The following is a 17,722-nucleotide window of genomic DNA, read 5'->3' as shown; positions in this document are numbered from 1 at the left end:
GCTGAAACTAGCACTTTATATTTGTAAATACTGTGGAATTACAACAGAGTTTTTTAACTCTGTGTTAAAACACTTTAGTGAGGTTGGACGATAAATCTGTGCATTCCCTTCCTTAGTTCACAGGATGAGTAAGTTTTCCATACCTTTGTTCTACTATGTCTGGGGTTTTTTCTTGTAGAATTTGTGACTGCAATTACTTTCTACATTGTAAAAATACTTTCTTCTGTCCTGCCTCTTTGTTGCCTGGACACATGTTCTTTGTCTCGTTCATTGTATTTTCCACTTTTTCATTAGCCGTGATTCTTTGCATAAAACCTGCTTTTCTTCCCTTCTCCGGCAGAATCACAGTGATTATCTTTGGGGGCGGGGGGTGGGTATACGATGTCACTTATTCCTTTGCCCTGTGTATCCCTCTTGTCTTGTTCATCCACTTTTAGTCACATTTCCATTGTTTTGTGACAGGTTGTTCCCACTATATTTTTTTTCCAGTGGAACTCCAGTAAATCCTGAAGTACCTGATTCATTTTCTCATTCTGATGCCTGGTTTCCAAGTTCTCTTTTTCCATTTGAAAAATTTAAAGTTATTTTTAGGCTCATAATTCACAAATCTGCTTTCCTCCAGGTCTGCCATAGTCTAGGTATATGCTTCTGCCTTTGGATATCTGTAAGTGCTTCCTTTCCCCAGCAAGCCTTGTTCATCCAACTTTTATCTTTTTGGACAATAATGCTGACCTCAGAGGGTGCTAAAATAGTGATAAATAGTAAGTACTCAAAGATGCCCAAAAATAACATACCATTCAATATTAGTGACAATCTGGTTCAGATTTTCAGATCATGAGAATTTTCATAATGCTGTCAATAAACTGCTAATTGCATGTTGGATGTGGTATGTACATAACATACACAACTTTTAATGCATGTATTTATTAAAAAGGTCCAAACAATTAAGCTTTTTTTTTTCCTCTGAGCATGGGTTTTTTTCTAAATTAGTTTGGAAGGAGAAAAAGATCCTTAATTAGGTGCATGAATCAGACAAGTTCAGTCAAAAAGTTCGGTCTCCAAGGAACTCTTAAAATCTTTGAATGACTGAAGAAGCAGATTTACAGTGGAATTTAGAAATTTAACTTTATAGGTACTGTGAAGTTTTAATACTTACAGGATGAGGTCCAACCACTTCCAGCTTTTTCTGTAAGAGTGGCAAGAGCAACGATGGGATAATCTGAGCAAAATGGGAATCAGTAAGGATTAGTAAACAGCATGTGTCGCACCTTATTTTCATATCTGTTGGGTCAAAATATGTATGTGCAGTAACACAGCATTTCAACAAGAGCTAGACTGAATTTATAGATTTGGCATGTAGTTTACTCAGCCTTGTAACTGTTACATCTTTGAAAGTTACTAATGGGAGGTTTACTTAATGTGTTTTACACAAACTTTTTAATTAAAAAAAGCAAACCCCTGGCAGTGGCACTGTTTTTTCTTATATTTACGAGCAGAAATACAAAAGCACAAGTAAGATACTTCTCCAAGAAATTGTGAAATGTAGCTTAACCAGTTTTCCTGAAATAGCCTTCCCATCACTTTTTTCCAGTGTATGAACTCATCACTTATTCCAGTATATTAACAATCTGGACTTAAAAAAAAAATTTACATGTTCACATTTGTGGCCTTTTTTTTTTTTTTTTTTTGCATACTCTTGCTCTTGGGAGCAGATCTTTCCTACCTTTAACAAATGGAAGATAGGTACTTTCTGTCATCTTCCACATCTCTTGCAGTTAACCTCCTGCATAACTATGTCAATGAGTTAACATTTTCTCTCATTTCTAATGAGGTACGTCTCTGTACCTTTCTGATGTACAAAGTTATGTCTCTTCTAGAGTGCGTCAATATGTGACAGCTGGGTATGAAGCTACCGGTCTGAACATGGCAGAAATCTCAGCACCAGCATCTGTTGTGAGCACAAACTCTCCTGTATTCTCTGCTCTCTATATTGGTTTCGAGTAGACTGTAATCACGTTCCATCTCTTCAAGTACTGCACAAATTTCTAAAAGATCACATAGAGTTTGTGGATGGGGTTTACAGAAAATATGGCTGAAGGACACTTCTAGAGGTTGTCTAGAACATGGCATTTCCCTGGAGTGCTGCTTTCAGACGTAGCTAAACCAGCTTAGTTCTGTGGGGTGTAAGAAACTTTCTGCTTGAGTGAGATGGTCGGTCTGGTCTGGAGGCTGTGCTCTACTCGGGTGAAACTCGCGCACAAGACTGAAAACACAACTCAAAACTTCAATCTCATTGCTTTTTTTTAAGGCATGATGTATTTCTTTGATCTTGCCCAGTCTAATGTGCAGCAGATACTTAGTCCCACATTATCTCTGGCCTCGCCTTCTCTCTTCTATTCCTGCCCTCTCTCTCCCCCTTCAGAGTACACTACACCTCTTCTCAGGATCAGAAAAAAAGATAACAGGTATAACTCGGGTAGGATATTTGGCTTCTGTGTTGACAAACTGTACAAGGAAGTGAATCTACATGCCACAGATACCAGGAAGGCTGTTCCCAGAGAACATAAGGTGTCGAGAGTACATGGAGGAAGTATCCTATAATGCTGGTCTTGCTTTCTTCCCTAGGCATCAGCTACTGCAGCTGTCAGTGACAGGGCTGCACAAGGTGGACTTCACTGAGGCAATACCGCTGGTCCTGTGTCTGTTCAAATGCAAGATAGTAAGCATCAAAATAATTTGTTCTCTTCCAAATGGAAAAGAAATTCAGCAGATTTACAGTCCAGTTCTGTTAAAAAAAAAAATCTTTAAATTTTTTAAAAAAAGCTTTGTGTGAGCCTTTGAAGTTGTGCCATTGGTAGTAAAGCTTAAGAGCTGGCTCCAGCTCTTAGTTTTAAGCAGAAATACCTGATCTATTCATAAAACTGTTCACCACAGACATGGTGTAATTTGTGGGGATATTTACTGGAAATTATAATGACGTATTCTTTTTGGCAAGCAATGTAGTTACTTTAATTGTTTCAAATCCGGATAGGTCCTGTAACATCATATAACGTTGTATTATCTGTTAATGCTTCACGTTCTTGTGAGGATAGACAGCTAGCAAAGGGCTGTCTTCTAGGGCAGCCAGCAACACTAAGTCCACTGCAACACTTGCTGTGCAATTAATTTTTCTCAGTTTGGCCCTATTTACAGTCTCTGCCCCGCATCCCCTCATGTTTGAAGTATTTCTCAAGGCAAGCAACCAACTAAAATACAAATTCCTCTCAGTTACTATGATTGACTCCAAAAGTAATTGCATTTGTTTTTCCTCTTTTGTTTCCTCCTTCAATTTACTTTAGCAAGTGACTCACACAATCAGGGACTATTGCTGTGCAATATAAGCTTTCTGGTATTGAAATACTGTTTGCATTTGTCTCGTAGACTTTAGAATTATGATAACTTAGATGGCTGTTCTAGAGAGGAAAATGGTAATGAGGATGAAACAAATTCAGTTTCAAAGAACATTTTCATTTATCTGTGGAATCAGAAAATACTGATCCTTTTGCAAAACAGTAGTTTTAAAGAGTATGTTTGTGAAAACCTTTTTCTAAACAAAATTACATAGCAGCGTTTATGTAGTTTACTCAATCTTTTGTCATGCGGCAGTTGCATTGTTACCCCTCTTCTTTACAGCTTCCAGCAAAGGCTGTGCAAATTATTTCTTGTCACATGTAAGTGAGCAAGGGCAGTGGTAAACAGGAAGAGACGCTTACTCACAAATGTGATAATTCTCATTAGTAAATTATTATATATCTTTTCCACATTACATTAATCAACCCAGATGGCAAACTGCCATATGGGAGAATCCTTAACATGTACAAGATCGTTTAGAAACGTGTTTTCCTTTCCAGAGTCAAACACAAACTAGTGCTGATCAAGCGGTGCTTTTCCCATAATGGTACAAGCAAAGTATTTATGGTTTTAATGCAACTTTTTCCTCAGATTTTTACAAACCGCTATGCTTCAGAGTGAAATTCCCAGCCAGCAGAACTGAGTTAGCTCAAACGCCATTTCCCAGCTGCAGCTATAAAATATGATTTTTTAAAAGAACCCACGGAAGACCCGTGCTCTGACTGTTACTCGTAAAATGTGAAGAATCGAGCGGCTGACCCTTGTAGGAGCACGTTTTCGCTTTGCGGGGCCTGCGGTCCCGGCCCGGGCCAGAGGGTGGCACTGGGCCTCCACGCACCGCCCGGGCCCGCCGCGGCCCGGCCCCGCTGAGGGAGGCCGGCCGGCCTGAGGAGGCGGCAGCTGCAAGGTACGGTGCTATTTTAGCTGGGAGTCGGCGTTCCCGCTCGCGTTCCTGTCAAACTGCTGGCACTGGTTCTGTAAGCGGCGTGTAGAGTGGTTTTGGTGCAGCAGACGCAAGGCTGTTGTCCCAGGGGAGAGCGAGCGACGCCCCAGCCGCCGGCGCCCGGGGTTTCCCTTACCTGGTGGCAGGCGGCGGGGCCTGTGGGATGGGAGGTTTCTGGGCAGCTGCAATACGTATCACCAGCAGTGCGTTACGTGCTTTATAATACAGAGATGTTCCCTGAAAATCCTGATGGAACATTTTAGTGTGTGCTCCTGGCTTAGGATGAGGTGAGGAGCGGGTCTGTGTGGTGTTTGTGACTTAGGATGAGATGAGGAGCTGGTCCGTGTGGTGTTTGTGACTTAGGATGAGATGAGGAGCTGGTCCGTGTGGTGTTTGTGACTTAGGATGAGATGAGGAGCTGGTCCGTGTGGTGTTTGTGACTTAGGATGAGATGAGGAGCTGGTCCGTGTGGTGTTTGTGACTTAGGATGAGATGAGGAGCTGGTCCGTGTGGTGTTCAGGGCAATAAACAGGCAAAGCCAGGTTTGGAACCCTCTCCTCTAGAGGCGAGAGTCCTCTTCAGTCTCTTGTTGGATCCCTTGGGGTTTTTTTCACTGTGGGGAAGCGTCTGTGGGTGTGTTTGCAACTTTCACACATGGCGTGCTGGAAAAGGTTTTACAGTGTTTAACTGTTGATTGTTGCCAAAACCATTTTGCTATCACGTAGCCCAGTACGGGTCCTCTCGATCTGTCGCGTTCAGCTGGTCAGCTTACAGTGGCATTGGCAACAGCTGTGGTCAGAGACAGTGTAAATGGGCCAGGGACAGTGGTGAAAATTTCAGATTTTTCTAATGTATTCTGGAAAGACAATAATGGTGCTATTGAATAAAGAAATCCCCCATCTTCAAGGAAACTTCAAGAATTAATGTTATGGCTTTGGGCAGTCAGCTTTGACCTTGCTGTTTATCTTTGAACAACAAAATCTTAAGAACAAAACCAAAGAGTGACTTCTTTAAGTAGAGCACCTAGTTTAAGCCCCTGGTTCTTATCATAGGGATGCATTGTCAAGTCGATGAATTAGTTAATCCTAAAAGGAAAAAAAAAAATTCCTTTCTTAATTTACATTTTTAAAAACATGTTTGTTTGTTTTCCTGCTTAGCTCCCCACGCCTTGTAAATTGTGAATTTCTCTTTTGGCTGTGTGTGATAAGGAAATTGATTTCATTCTACAAGTGTCTTAATCATCCAGTAGCTTAAACATATCAAAGTGCAAATGCCTTTAGTTTTTAAAGGGGTTGAGCTTAAAATAATTAGTGATCTGACTGTTGCAGCTCCTTAATTTCATAAACTGAACTGTTGGTTTAAAGTGACACTAAAGTCATCCTTTGAACAACAGGGTTAAAAAAATAGTTTTGAGAGGGAAATGGGGTGGCAGTTACATTAGATTGTTACTAGTTTGGAAGGATGAAGATCTCAATATTGCGATTAAAACCGTGAATCTGTTACTGTTCAAAGTTAGCTAAAATAGACACTAAAAGGAGTGTTTTAGGGACCGAGGTGTGCTGATTTGTGGCAATGAAATATTTTGCTGCTGGGCTGTCAGGGTTAAACGTTCGTTGCACGAAGTTGGAACAACCCCGCGCTCTGGGTGTCGACAGTAGCAGGGTTCGGCCACAGGAGGCACAGCCAGCGTGTGTTCGCTGAGGGGGGAGAGACCCTTAATCTCTGCTGGGGGGGCACGGTGGGAAGCAGATCAGCTCTGTCCCGCGTGTGCCGTGCCCCACCCCTCCCCGTCCCAGCTTTCGCTAACCCTTCTTGTCTTCTGATTGCACTGATCCTCTGAGAGAGTGTGCTTCTGCTTGGGCAGGGCAGCTTCTGTATTAAGAGATCAGAGCTGGCTTTCTCTCAGCCTACGTGAATGGATTTGGTGTCAAGGGCAAGGAAGGGCAGCTGCTGCAGCCCCAGAGCACCACCCACCCACCTGTTTGCTGGTGAAAGTGTTACTGGCGCCAGGTGAGGCTCCTGCCTTTCACTCTAAGAGTCCCCAGAGGACAGAACCCTTAAATGTGCTCCCTCAGGTCCCAAGTGTAGTGCCTGCCAGAGAGCTGTACTTACCCAAAGCATCAGTCAAGTTTCCTCTCCTCCCGTTGCAAGTGATTCTTCTCAATTCATATATAAGACTCAAAACTTCCCATTTCAGGCAAGTTCATAAGTGAGCTTAAATTAGAATGTCATCTGATAAGGCACCGTTCCCCCATCCACTGTCTTATGACAATTAAACAGACCTAATGAACAGTAATAGTGCCTTCAAAGGCTACAGTAAGTGTCACTTGAATAAGAGTAAGGGATATTGCATAGCTTCTGAGGGCAAAGGGAGAAAGAAATAAACTGTTACTGGCATTCAGGAATTTAGACTCCTATTTCAAACTTAATTTAATTCTTATGGAGAAAGAGTCCCTTTAGGAGCAGCCAAAGTTTAATCAGTAACACAACAGCGATTTAGCTCAATTCTCAGTATCTTAGTCATAGAGAAAAGCTGCTGCAACTGATTAGAAACCCCATTTCATTGAAATACTGCATGGAAGCATGAAAATTCCAGTGTGGAAAGGCAACAGTCACTTCATCATTCTAGATCCCATGTTAACGCATCACCAACTCTTACATTCAAAGCCTTTTTAGAGAAACTTAATAGTTGGGGGACTAATAACTACCCACAACCCTTAATTCTGAGCGATTATTCTAAACACAAATTAACAGATCTGGGCCATTACTACTGAGAACTGAATCATCCATAAGGGTGGGAGGGAAGAAGAAGAAAAAAAAAAGGCAATAGTCCATGGGAATGCCTCGGGATTAACTGCTTTTGTATGTTTCCAAACACTTTGTCAATAGCATTGCCTCTGTAATAAATTCCTTTTCTAGTTCCTTTCACACTGTTTACAGACAGATCACTTACAAGTTTAGAATATACACTCAAATAAGATTTTCCAAGTTACAAGAATTATTATTCACTTCACATAATTTTATTCTTTATATTCTCTACATACTTGAATTTTTACTTGGTAAAGTCGTAACAGAATGTATAAGTATTTAAAAAAAAAACACAGCACAAGTCAAAGCCAGCAAACAGTTGGTCCCCAAAGAATAAAGAAGCAATCAGTTCAATAAACACACTTGATTTATTTTGTATAAAAAGGGTTAAGTTTACAACTAAACTTTTATAAAAAGTTTAGCATGATTAAGTACATCATTACACTTTTTGCAGAAATGTGTATTTCTGCCACTATACAAGAAAACTCTAATTAAAGAGTTCACAAGGTTTCACTCATATATATATATTTATATATAAATATATACACAGCATTCAGTCGTAGGTTTGTGTCAAAAAGGTAATTTCTGACCAGACTTTCCTAAAAAACTGAACACTGAATCCTTCTGGTACTCACGCTCCACCTTTGGAAAAAAAAGGCAAAGTCTGCTTTAAAATGGGCAACTCCTTGTGAGATTTTTGTTTTGCTCCCCACGTTGGGAATAGTATATAAAGGAAGCCTTCCAACTAGGGAAAGGGTATTTAAGAGTCTTCATAAATAACTAGGTTCAGTCCAAGTTGAAGAATGGGGTGGGGATAAAGATCAATCTTGAATTTTTTTCTTCTTTATTAATTTTAAAAGGTCCTTTTAGTTAGATGTGGATTTCCCCCTCCAGATACAGCTGAAAAATAAATTCAGCACCTCAAAAAAGAATCCTGTAGATATTTTCTTGTGCAAAAAAAAAAATCTCATCAGTGGAACACCTGCAAGAGATTGAAAAAGAGGCATATTTAGGAGAATGCTAACAGGGCAGAGATCCGGACAGCCTGGCGCCAGAGAGGAAGCCACAGTTTGAACATTTAACCAAACACTCAGAGATTGGGCAAACCCTGGCGTCCAGATGCAACACATACACGCTCACACACTCGCTCTCAAGAGCACAAATTGAACATTAAAATAACACACACTCAAGGGAAAAGGGTAGAAGGAGGATTCTCAGTCCAATCTCTGTTTAGATCTCTGTAAATACAGCGCTCAGAGGCGCCAGTCTGCCTCTTACAGCAATTATATGATTAAAAGCAGTCACTTATTTAACTGATAGCGCAGACAATCCCACATCACAGAATTTAAGGAATTGTGCCAAGATTCCCAACTCAATCAGTCACTCTGGCCCAGGAAGTTATGACTCCACGAACAGATAACGAGAGCATTTGCATTAAGCAGCGACTTGTATCACAGCAGCCTGCGCTGCCTGATGAACCTTAGTAACAAAGTACACTTTGGACTCCAAGATGCAGTTTGTAAGTCTTAATTTCTTACCGATTACGGAGGCATGTCCTGATCAACTTTCAGGATCGATTTTTAAGCAGTAACCACGACGCCCTCCCATTCCCCGGGGAGGCACTTTTTACCCCAAGTTTAGAAACAAGATGCGCTGCACTCACCGTTTGATTCAGCCACAAAGTGCTTTGCTGTCGCTCGACATGAGCTCTGAGGGGAACTCGGACGCCTGCGAGAAGCAAACAACACGGGGGTAAGGGCGAGGTGGCCGGGGGGTTGGGGGAGAGCCGTCCCGGGCCTCGAAGCGCTTCTCCCGCCGCACACCCGGCTACAGACCCCGGCGGCGGGGCGAGGCGGCCAGCACCGGCCCCTCCGTGGCCACCGCGCTCCAGGCGTCGCAAATACCGACTTACCCCCACACACACGCAGGTCAGCGGGGAGCCGGGGGAAGCACTTACCTGTAGCGAGAGGATGCTGATGTCTGTGTTTAGGGTGGTCAGAGGAGTTCTGGAGGAAGGGTTCTGCCCGGGTCTCTGGTGGTGGAGGCTGACGATGCTGGGGTGCGAGTCCAAGGCGATCTGCAGGTCCAGGATGTAGTCGATAACGTGCTGCAGGATTTCCATCTTGCTCACTTTCTTGTTCTGCGGGATGCTGGGCACCAGCTCTTTCAGCTTAGAGTAGCAGTCGTTCATGTTGTACAGCAGGCTCATGGGATCATCCACGGGGGTTTTGCTCCGGGAGATGCCCAGGTTGTGCTCCGACAGGCCGTTTTTCCTGACGGACCGCACCGGGCTGAAGGCTTTCATGCTGGGAAGCGGGCGTGGAGCGCGGTTCCGGCGGACGGGAAGCCTGCGGAGCGCTGGCGCTGCCCTCCCCCTCTGCGCGCTGCCGGAGCTCGCACTGAGGCGCGGGGCTGCGCGGCCTGCTCTTATACTGCCGCCGCCGCCGCCGCCGAGGCCGGCCCGCGCTCGCTGCCATTGGTGGCCGCCGGCACGTCCATCACCCCGGGGCGCCCTCACTGGTGGGGCGGGCGGCGCGGGGGCCGCGCGGGCCTTCCGCCCGCAGAGCCAATCCCGGGAGGGGGCGTGGCCACGCCGCACAGCTGAGGGAGTAAATAGTGCGCGGCCCGCTGGCGCCCGGCCCGCCTCGTGAAGGCGCGGGGCCCGCAGCGCGGCGGGGCGGGTAGCGCCGTGCGGGCACCGGGGAGTCAGGGCGGCGCTCCTGCCCTCGCCCCCTCCCCGCTGTGCCCCTCTCCGTAAGCGCGCAATAGCTACCAGGGTGAGGGGCGCGGGACAGCCGGCTGAGGCGGCACCGAGGTGCCGGCGGGGGCTGAGCCTTGCCGAGGGTCACTGTGAATTGGAGCATCGAGTGGTTTTTGCACGTACCTCCTTAAATACAGGGCAGCGTAAATCAGTGGTCGGGTCAGCGGCGGAGCGCTGGTAGGCTGCAGATAGAATGTCGAGAATAACGACAAATAAACCTATAGATTCGACTGCAGCTTTCTGCCCCGGTGAGGACAGGACACCGAGAGCCCTGATGGGGTCAGGCGGCAGTGCTAGCTCCGTGCATAGTGAGGACAGGGCTATTTTAGATGATGCTATTAATTGGAGATCATCAAGCAAATGTGTGTATTGGAAGTACATTTACATGGATTGCCCTTGAAAGGCTGCTCATCTGCACCCTATCAGTGCTTGTGACACGGTACTGTCATTAATTATGCATAGATTGTTTCTGGTGACAAATGCAAATACTTACTACAAGCTGTACTTTTTGCAGCTTTTGGTTGCAGCCAATGAAACATCTTCCAGAAACATTCCAGAGGAAAAAGTTGGGTTGGTGTTGTTTGGTGGTTTTTTTGTTTTGTTTTGTTTAGCTGGAGAAGTTACTTTGATTGATTGATTTAAGTTTAGCTCCATTGTATTTTTCTGTATTTCACTGATACAAACGGCTGTATAACATACCGACGTAGCTTCCACCCGTCTTTTCACATACTACCTTAGGCAAGTTAAACTTAGGAAAGCGTGGACACACATACACAATTAATATAAATGAAATTCTACATAAAACGCAGCAGTTCAGTAACAACCACCCGGACACTTAAAAGTACGTTAGTGTTCGTTGCAAACAAAAACGTAGTAACGGCATACATCCATAAAATCCGTGAGGATTGTGCTGTCAATCATAACTATTGAAAGCAGACAAATACGGGATTTATCTGCGCTGTTGTTGCATAGCTACACTAAAGGAGCTGGGGCTGTGGGGGAGGAACGTTACGGACACTTGGAGACCCAAGCTGCGGAGAGCCGGATCGATATTTTTGCCAGTTAACGTCGCATTCCTGAGCTGCTGGTTGGCTCTTCTCTAGCCAGGGCATCATGGTGGCTGTCACACCAGGGTGTTTGCCCCGGGGCTTTTCTCTGGGGGTGGACTGTAGGCGGTGCTGAGGCTGACAGGAACACAATTCAACGCGTTTTGAAATACGAAGGGTGAAAGTGAATCTCAACATTCGATCTGATAGGAAGACAAATACATTGTTCAAGTGCAGTTAAAGAGCGTACATAATAATAAAGAACACCTTGTCGATTAGCGACTCGATTAAAATCGCCTTTTAGAGCGACTTCAATCCTTTCCATCACTGAAATATCACTTTCAAGCGTATCTGGTACTTGATCTGCAGGCACAGCTTTTAGTCCTTCAACGTGCTTGTGCTTCCGTCTCATGAATGCACCAGTGGAAGAAATTTTGACGCTATTTTTGGTATAATAATAGCCAACGTAAACAAGTACGTTCAGGCTTCTCCCATCACTGTCGTTCTTGGACAGCGCAGCAGCTTACAGTAACCTCCGTCCGGGCTTTGCAGAGGACCCCTTTGCAAACGGTTTCGGTTTTACATACTAAGGGCTTCACACACTTTCTCAAAGACTGGGAAGTTGTGCGGAGAGGCTAACCTGCTTATTTTCTCTCGTGACAAGTGACAGCCACGTGCGCTTTCTGCACGAAAAGCAGACCCGCGAGTGGGCAAGCTCCCCTTACCCCGGGCAAGCAGCCCAAGCGCCTTTTCCTAACATTTCGTTCCCTCAGCTCTGCTCTTTTAACCCGGGAAGCTTCGGCAGCGGCTGCCCGCCCGGAGAGCCCCCCGCTCCCCAAGACAGGTCGCACGAACGCTCCCCGCAGAGGCGGCAGCGAGGTCGCCGCGCCCCGCTGGGGGCAGGCGGGGGAGCTCCCCGAAACCCGCGGGGCAGCGAACCCCGGGGCCGGGCCCCCCGTGCGGCGGCGGGCGCCTTGGGTAGCCGCGTCCGCCTCTCGTTCTCAGCCGGGATTTTTACAGCCGGTTCCCAGCCCCAAACGCCGCTGCAAACAGCTGTTAGGAAGCCGCCGCCGCTCGCCACGCACAAAGCGCCGCTTTCTCCTCCGCGCCCCCCCTCGCCACTACCGCCGGGAGGCACAAACTTGGGGCTCCGCGCCGGGGGCCCGGGCCGCCCCGCCGTGGGGGGCCCCCACCGCCCGGCGCCAGCCCGCGGCGGCTCTGGGGTGCGCGGCGGCGGGTGCGCGGCCGCCCCCGGGGGCACCCTCCCCCGCGCCCCGGGCGCCGCGCCCCGCCCCGCCCCGCGCCCGGGGCCGGCCCGGACTGCGCGGCGCCAGCCCCGTGACATCAGCCCTCGCCACCGCCCCCCCCGCCCGCGCCGCCCGGGCCCGGCGGCGCCGCTCAGGCGGCTGCCATGGCGACCGGGGCTGCGCCCGCGGCGGCGGCAGGCGGCGGCCCGGCCCCGCTTCCCCCTCCCGGGCGCACCTGCAGCGGGGGCCACCGCCGGACACCCCGCCATGCCGCGGGGGGGGGGGGCGTCCGCTCGCAGAAAGAGGCGAGAAAAGAGTAAAACGGGCAAAATCGCGCATGGACGGAGCGTGCATCCGCGGGAGAAACCCCGGCGCCGCTCGTCCCCCGGGGCCGGGCCGCCGCCCCCCGGGCGGGAAGGAGCGTGCCGGGAGAGCGGGGGAATTTGTCCTGTTCTGCCCCCCCCCCCCAAAAAAAATCTATGAGGAAAAGTCATGCTTTTTCTGAAGGCTCCTGGCCCTCTCGATTTTTAAGGTCTTCTAAGGCCAGCCCCTGGTTGACACAGCCCCCCTCTGGGTGACACAGCCCCGCTCTGGGTGACACAGCCCCCCTCTGGGTGACACCCCCCGGTGCGAGTGCCGGCCGTGGGGCGAGGGGCGCGGGCAGGGTCCGCGGGGCTGCGCCGGCGCCTCGTCAGGGACCGGCAAGTTCCTACGCGGGTCCTGTCCCGTGCCTCCGACTAAATTTATCTAAAACATCTAATAATAATGTAAATGGTTTTAATTGCCGTGTATTTAAGCCATCAAACCAAACTATATATATATTAAAAAAATTGTTGAAATTGGCCCGTTTCCAAGTCATTGACACCATCCAACCTATGCAAGCGGGGTGTCCAAATGCGTTTTGATACAGGAGTTTTCAATGTGCTAGGTGAAATATCTCGCTAAACCCGGCTGCTTTTAACTACCCGGCCCCTTTTGTTTGCCTCACGTTTCCAATTCATTCAAATAAAGAAGTTTAGAAGTTTGGGGTTAGGCTTCCCCCCCCCCCCCCCCCCCCCTTTCTTTTCTTTCTTTTGAGCGGGAGGGAGAGAGTAATGCATGCAAAATATTTAGTTACAACTTCTGCGAAAGGCACCGATCTGTAACAGCATTTTCTACTCTCACAAAGGATTTTCCTGTTACTTTTGTTCCGGTCACAAAATTAAAAAAAAAAAAAAAAGTCGGAAGAAAAAAAAAAAAAAACTTGGGGGAGAGATAAGGTCTGGAAAACAATCTGGAATTGCCAGGCTGTTGGTGGGAGCTCTGCGGGGCTGGCGTCAGGAAGTCTGCGCCGCCTTCTATTACTGTTGATCCAGCTTTGTGCAGCTGCACTCAGTACAATTAGCTTGTAGAAACAATCCTGCTGTAGGCAGCCTCTTCCCTTCAAAGTGCTTTTCTATACTGATCCCCTCACATCATGATGCTGGAAATCAAGTCACAAGCCGACCACTGTTTGGCCAACATCATCTGTGGGAATTCATTAACCTCCATCCCAGAGATGCAACAAGAGATTGTTTGTCCAGAACTAAACTTACAGCTTAATATGATGTAGCCCATACAGGAAAAAACCTGTGTCCCCGTTTCTTTTTCTTTTTTTTCTTTTTTTTCTTTTTTTTTTTTTTTTTTTTGTGTGTGTCCATAACAAGAAACACATTGTGCAGCTTTTTCTTTTTTTCCTTTTTTTTTTTTTTTTTTTTTTTCTTCTTTAGGGAGTGGGGAATGTAGCTGAAACCAGGCATGAGCCGGCTCCTGCTAAAACTTTGCCATCAAACTGTTTTTTGGTTCATCGGGCTGCAGTTTCCATAGAAGCAACTTATCCCCACGATCATCTTGTTGGGTGCACTTTGCAAGCTCATTTCCCGTCTGAGTTTGCTCTGCTGCTCTCAGATGCTGCAGCTGACACATTTCCTCCCCGTGCACTTTGCACCCACCTCATCCTTGCCCAGATGCTCAGGGCTGATTGTGCCTAAAAGGGGGTTTCATCGCGCTCTGCAGCTGCCTTGGGGGAAGGGAATTCTTTTTTTTTTTTTTTTTTTTTTTAAATTTTATTTTTACTTTCCCCTGCTTCAGTGCTCAGCTCCATGCCATGCAAGCAGCAGGCCTTCCTTGTTCCCCCTGTCCCCAGCGCTGCAGTACTGGCTCACAGGGATGGGGCTGTGGCCGCAAGCCCTGTTCCATGCACCAGTCAGCGCTGGCAGTGGCTCACCCGGCGGCCCCGGTCCCGGTGGCATGGAGCTGCCCTTGGGACACCGCTGCTGTGCACCACCAGCTGGGAAACGGGGCTCTGGTGTGCCCCATCTGCGTGGGCAGCCACAGAGCAGCGGCAGGGTGACACCTCCCTGCTCACGGGGCTGTTTGTGAATGACCACACTTTCTGAGGGCATGAGTCCTGCTTCCCGGCACCCCCGTGCTGCCCGTGGCAGGGCTCTTGGTGTCCTGCTGGCAGCACCTCTCGGGGCAGTAGGGCTGGCATCATTGCTTCCCCTCACTTTTGGCCATGAGGATGCTCAGGGCCTTGCTTCCCCCCACCCCACTCTGCACCCTGCTGTGTTCTTCAATGAACATATGGGTGCACCTTCTCCGAGTCCCATTTCCCAACTCCATTCTTTTATGGGCCATATTTGCAAATGCCATTGGTCTGCCAACTGTAAGATCTCTCTTCCTTTCCCCCCACTATTCTTTTGAACAATGTTGCTTTTGAACAGTATCACTCCCTCCATTTCCACTTTTAAACATCCCTCATCTGCTGCTGTTATATTCCCAGGCTGCGTGCTGGTGGAGGCTTGGGAAGTGTTGTGACAAAAAGTACATATTTTCTCATTTTTCCTAGGCATCTGCTTTTTGGTCAGAAGTGTTTGACTATCGGATGGACAGGCCTTTGTTCTGATTCAGTCTTGACATGCATATCATTTTGTCATCACATGCCCAAACCACTGTTCTGCAGGAGTGCCTTTTACTCAAACTGTATTTTCTAGCACTCCTCTGCAAGGGGGCGTTTCTGTGTGAATTGTGTGGTTTTGCCAGGACATTTATATCAAGTTCCAATTCAGACTCCTCTGTTTTAATGTTTTCATCTGTTTTGTAAGATTTCTTATTTCTATAAGTAGGACCAGTGCCCTGAAGGCATTTCTATGTAAACTGCCACCTGCAAAGGGCTGTTGCTTACCTAATGCTAGTTGAAGAACACCACCATGAAAACTTTCTGGAAGCAGCATCTCTCTGGCATAGTAAGTGTTTCTGGTGTGAGGTGTATTAAGTCTACGTATTAACTTCTACGGTTTTACTCAGAAACAAATACATTTCCTTTTAAAAATCTCGAACTATTTTATTAATGCAATGTCCGTGTTTTAGTTGTTGCGTAGCATGTCTTCTAAAAGTGTTCATAGTGAATCAGTTAGGTGTCTCTGACTTAACATGGTTGTGCTAAAATCTGGGATTGAACAAGTTCAGTTCTCAGTGCATGGCTTACGTAGCAGGTGATTTTCATCTACCACAACTTTTCTAGTGATACTTTTAAATTAGTATAGGTATAGAATGTTGCAAATTTTGCACTCCCCAACAATTCTCTGGAAAACCCATTTAGAAAAGGGAACGGGGGTGGGGGGGTGGGGGGGGGTGGGGGGGTGGGGGGGTGGGGGGTTGGTGTCAGGCAGGTGATTACTGACAGTACCTTGCATGTGGTAAGGAACAAACCAAGGAATAAAAAATGGGCTTATTCTTTCCTTTGTTAATTATCTGGCTGGCTGGCCCAGCTCCCCTCAGCCTTCCACATTGGCCTAACTTTGATTTTTAGGTACAGACCCGTGGGAATAAGAGCACAAAATGCTTGGCTTAATTTCACTGAAAAAAGGAGGGAATTGGATTGGTCGGAGAAGTTTATGAAAATCAGTTCCAGGTATGGTTTTAAACACCACCACCCCTCCATTCAAATTGTAAAATTATGATAAATTCAAGTATAGATGCGTTTGTATAGTATGCTTTCTGTGTTTGCTCTGGCTCAGTAATAATGTTTCATGAACATAGAGGAAAAATGGAGTCTGTACTGCGACTGTCGTCTAATTGTTGGTGAATCTGTACTCTCACCTGCCTGTTCACTTCAGGCAGAATACCTCAGTTACGTGGTGGAAAGCTTTGCAGTGTTGAGCAGGCAGTACTAATTTGGTGCTTTACCAAAGCTATTGTTATTGGTTATGTTAGGACAGGACCCACAGCATTCTCAGTCCTTTTTAACTAACTTATAGAGCAAAATTTTCTATGGCGGGAAAGCCTAGTTCCATTCGGGGTTTGGATACTGGAAGTGCAGCTTAGCGAAATGTGTACTGCATCCCAAATGCAAGTGCACCCTCACAAGTCCTGCTGAACCACAGGAATTCCAGTGCAGTTTCGTAGGCTGTTAAAACTTTGCTTCTTTATAGCCCCAGAATGAGCATTATCTAGGTTAAGCTGACTTTCTTAGTGACTGTCACCTGCATAAACCCACCTGGGAATCACAAAATAGGTACGTGCCTAAATCTTTTGAGAGGTCTGGTCCAGGAGGTGTGCTCAAATCATGCTTAAATGTGCATTGACAGCATGGAGCTTAGCAAAAGCGCAGCAACTGTAGCTGCCGGAATGTTCAGAGGGAGAAAAGGAAAAGAACTGTTGCTTTTTTATAAGCATTTTTTCTCATGAGAGCACTTGCCCTGGAAGTGAGAGACTCAGATTCAATGTTCTCCTTATCAGAGGTGATACAAACTCCCTCCTGCTTGCAAAGCACCCCTAACAACCAGAGTAGAGATAAGGCTAAGGTGGAGGACACCCACCCATCCTGTTCAAGCTTGCCATGCTAAGGAAACAGATGCAAATTTCAAAGGGCCAGAGGGATTATAAACAAGAGGGAGCCTGACACTGTAGCTCAGAGGTAAAGGCATCTCCTGGATGGCAAGAAGCCTGACGACCGGGCCTGGCCTGGCAGACCAACCCATTCTTGAGGGCGAGGTTCATCTCACCTTATCATAGATATTTAGAGGTTTGGTGTCTGTCTCTCAATAGTCAGTTAATAGAACAAGAGACACCTGCAGAGAGTGATTCATTCTGTGCCTGTTCACCACTTCTTTCCGGATGGAACGAAATCTCCTTGCTGGGGGCTGTTGCTCCCTATCAGTTCTCGGCAGAAGCTAGACAACCAATTTCAACCAGAAGTCTGACTTATAGATGCCAAGTGAGGTGAATTCCACTGTAGATGACTAATCTTTCTCATGCATCATACCTGATTTTAGCCTTTAAGAATTGGTATATAATCAAAGTTAGTCGTTTGAGTTCTGTCTCTGTACAATGGTCATTCCTTTCGTTGGGACGCTGGAGATGGATAGATGGGGTGAAATGTCTGGGGATGATGTGTATCTTTCTTTAAGCCTGTAGAGCCTGAAGGTCATGTGTGCCCCTAGTTGGCGCTTGTGAATCCTGGCACTGGGTGTCTGCAAGTTAAGCGTGGAACTATTGAATGTCA

General features: G+C 46.8%; 1 protein-coding gene across 1 annotated transcript; it reads right to left on the bottom strand.

Moving 5' to 3' along the window:
- Nucleotides 1–7,490: 7,490 nt before the first annotated feature.
- Nucleotides 7,491–9,550, bottom strand: ID2 (inhibitor of DNA binding 2). The gene is made up of 3 exons (XM_056344486.1): nucleotides 9,099–9,550; nucleotides 8,805–8,869; nucleotides 7,491–8,123 (listed from the first exon to the last, which is right to left on the bottom strand). Exons 1-2 carry the CDS (start codon nucleotides 9,444–9,446, stop codon nucleotides 8,813–8,815), a joined length of 405 nt encoding a protein of 134 aa, XP_056200461.1. The 5' UTR covers nucleotides 9,447–9,550; the 3' UTR covers nucleotides 7,491–8,123; nucleotides 8,805–8,812.
- Nucleotides 9,551–17,722: the final 8,172 nt, after the last annotated feature.

The sequence above is a fragment of the Falco biarmicus genome, chromosome 6 (assembly GCF_023638135.1).
Source record: "Falco biarmicus isolate bFalBia1 chromosome 6, bFalBia1.pri, whole genome shotgun sequence".
Classification (NCBI taxonomy): domain Eukaryota; kingdom Metazoa; phylum Chordata; class Aves; order Falconiformes; family Falconidae; genus Falco; species Falco biarmicus.
This window is presented reverse-complemented; position numbering and strand designations above follow the sequence as displayed.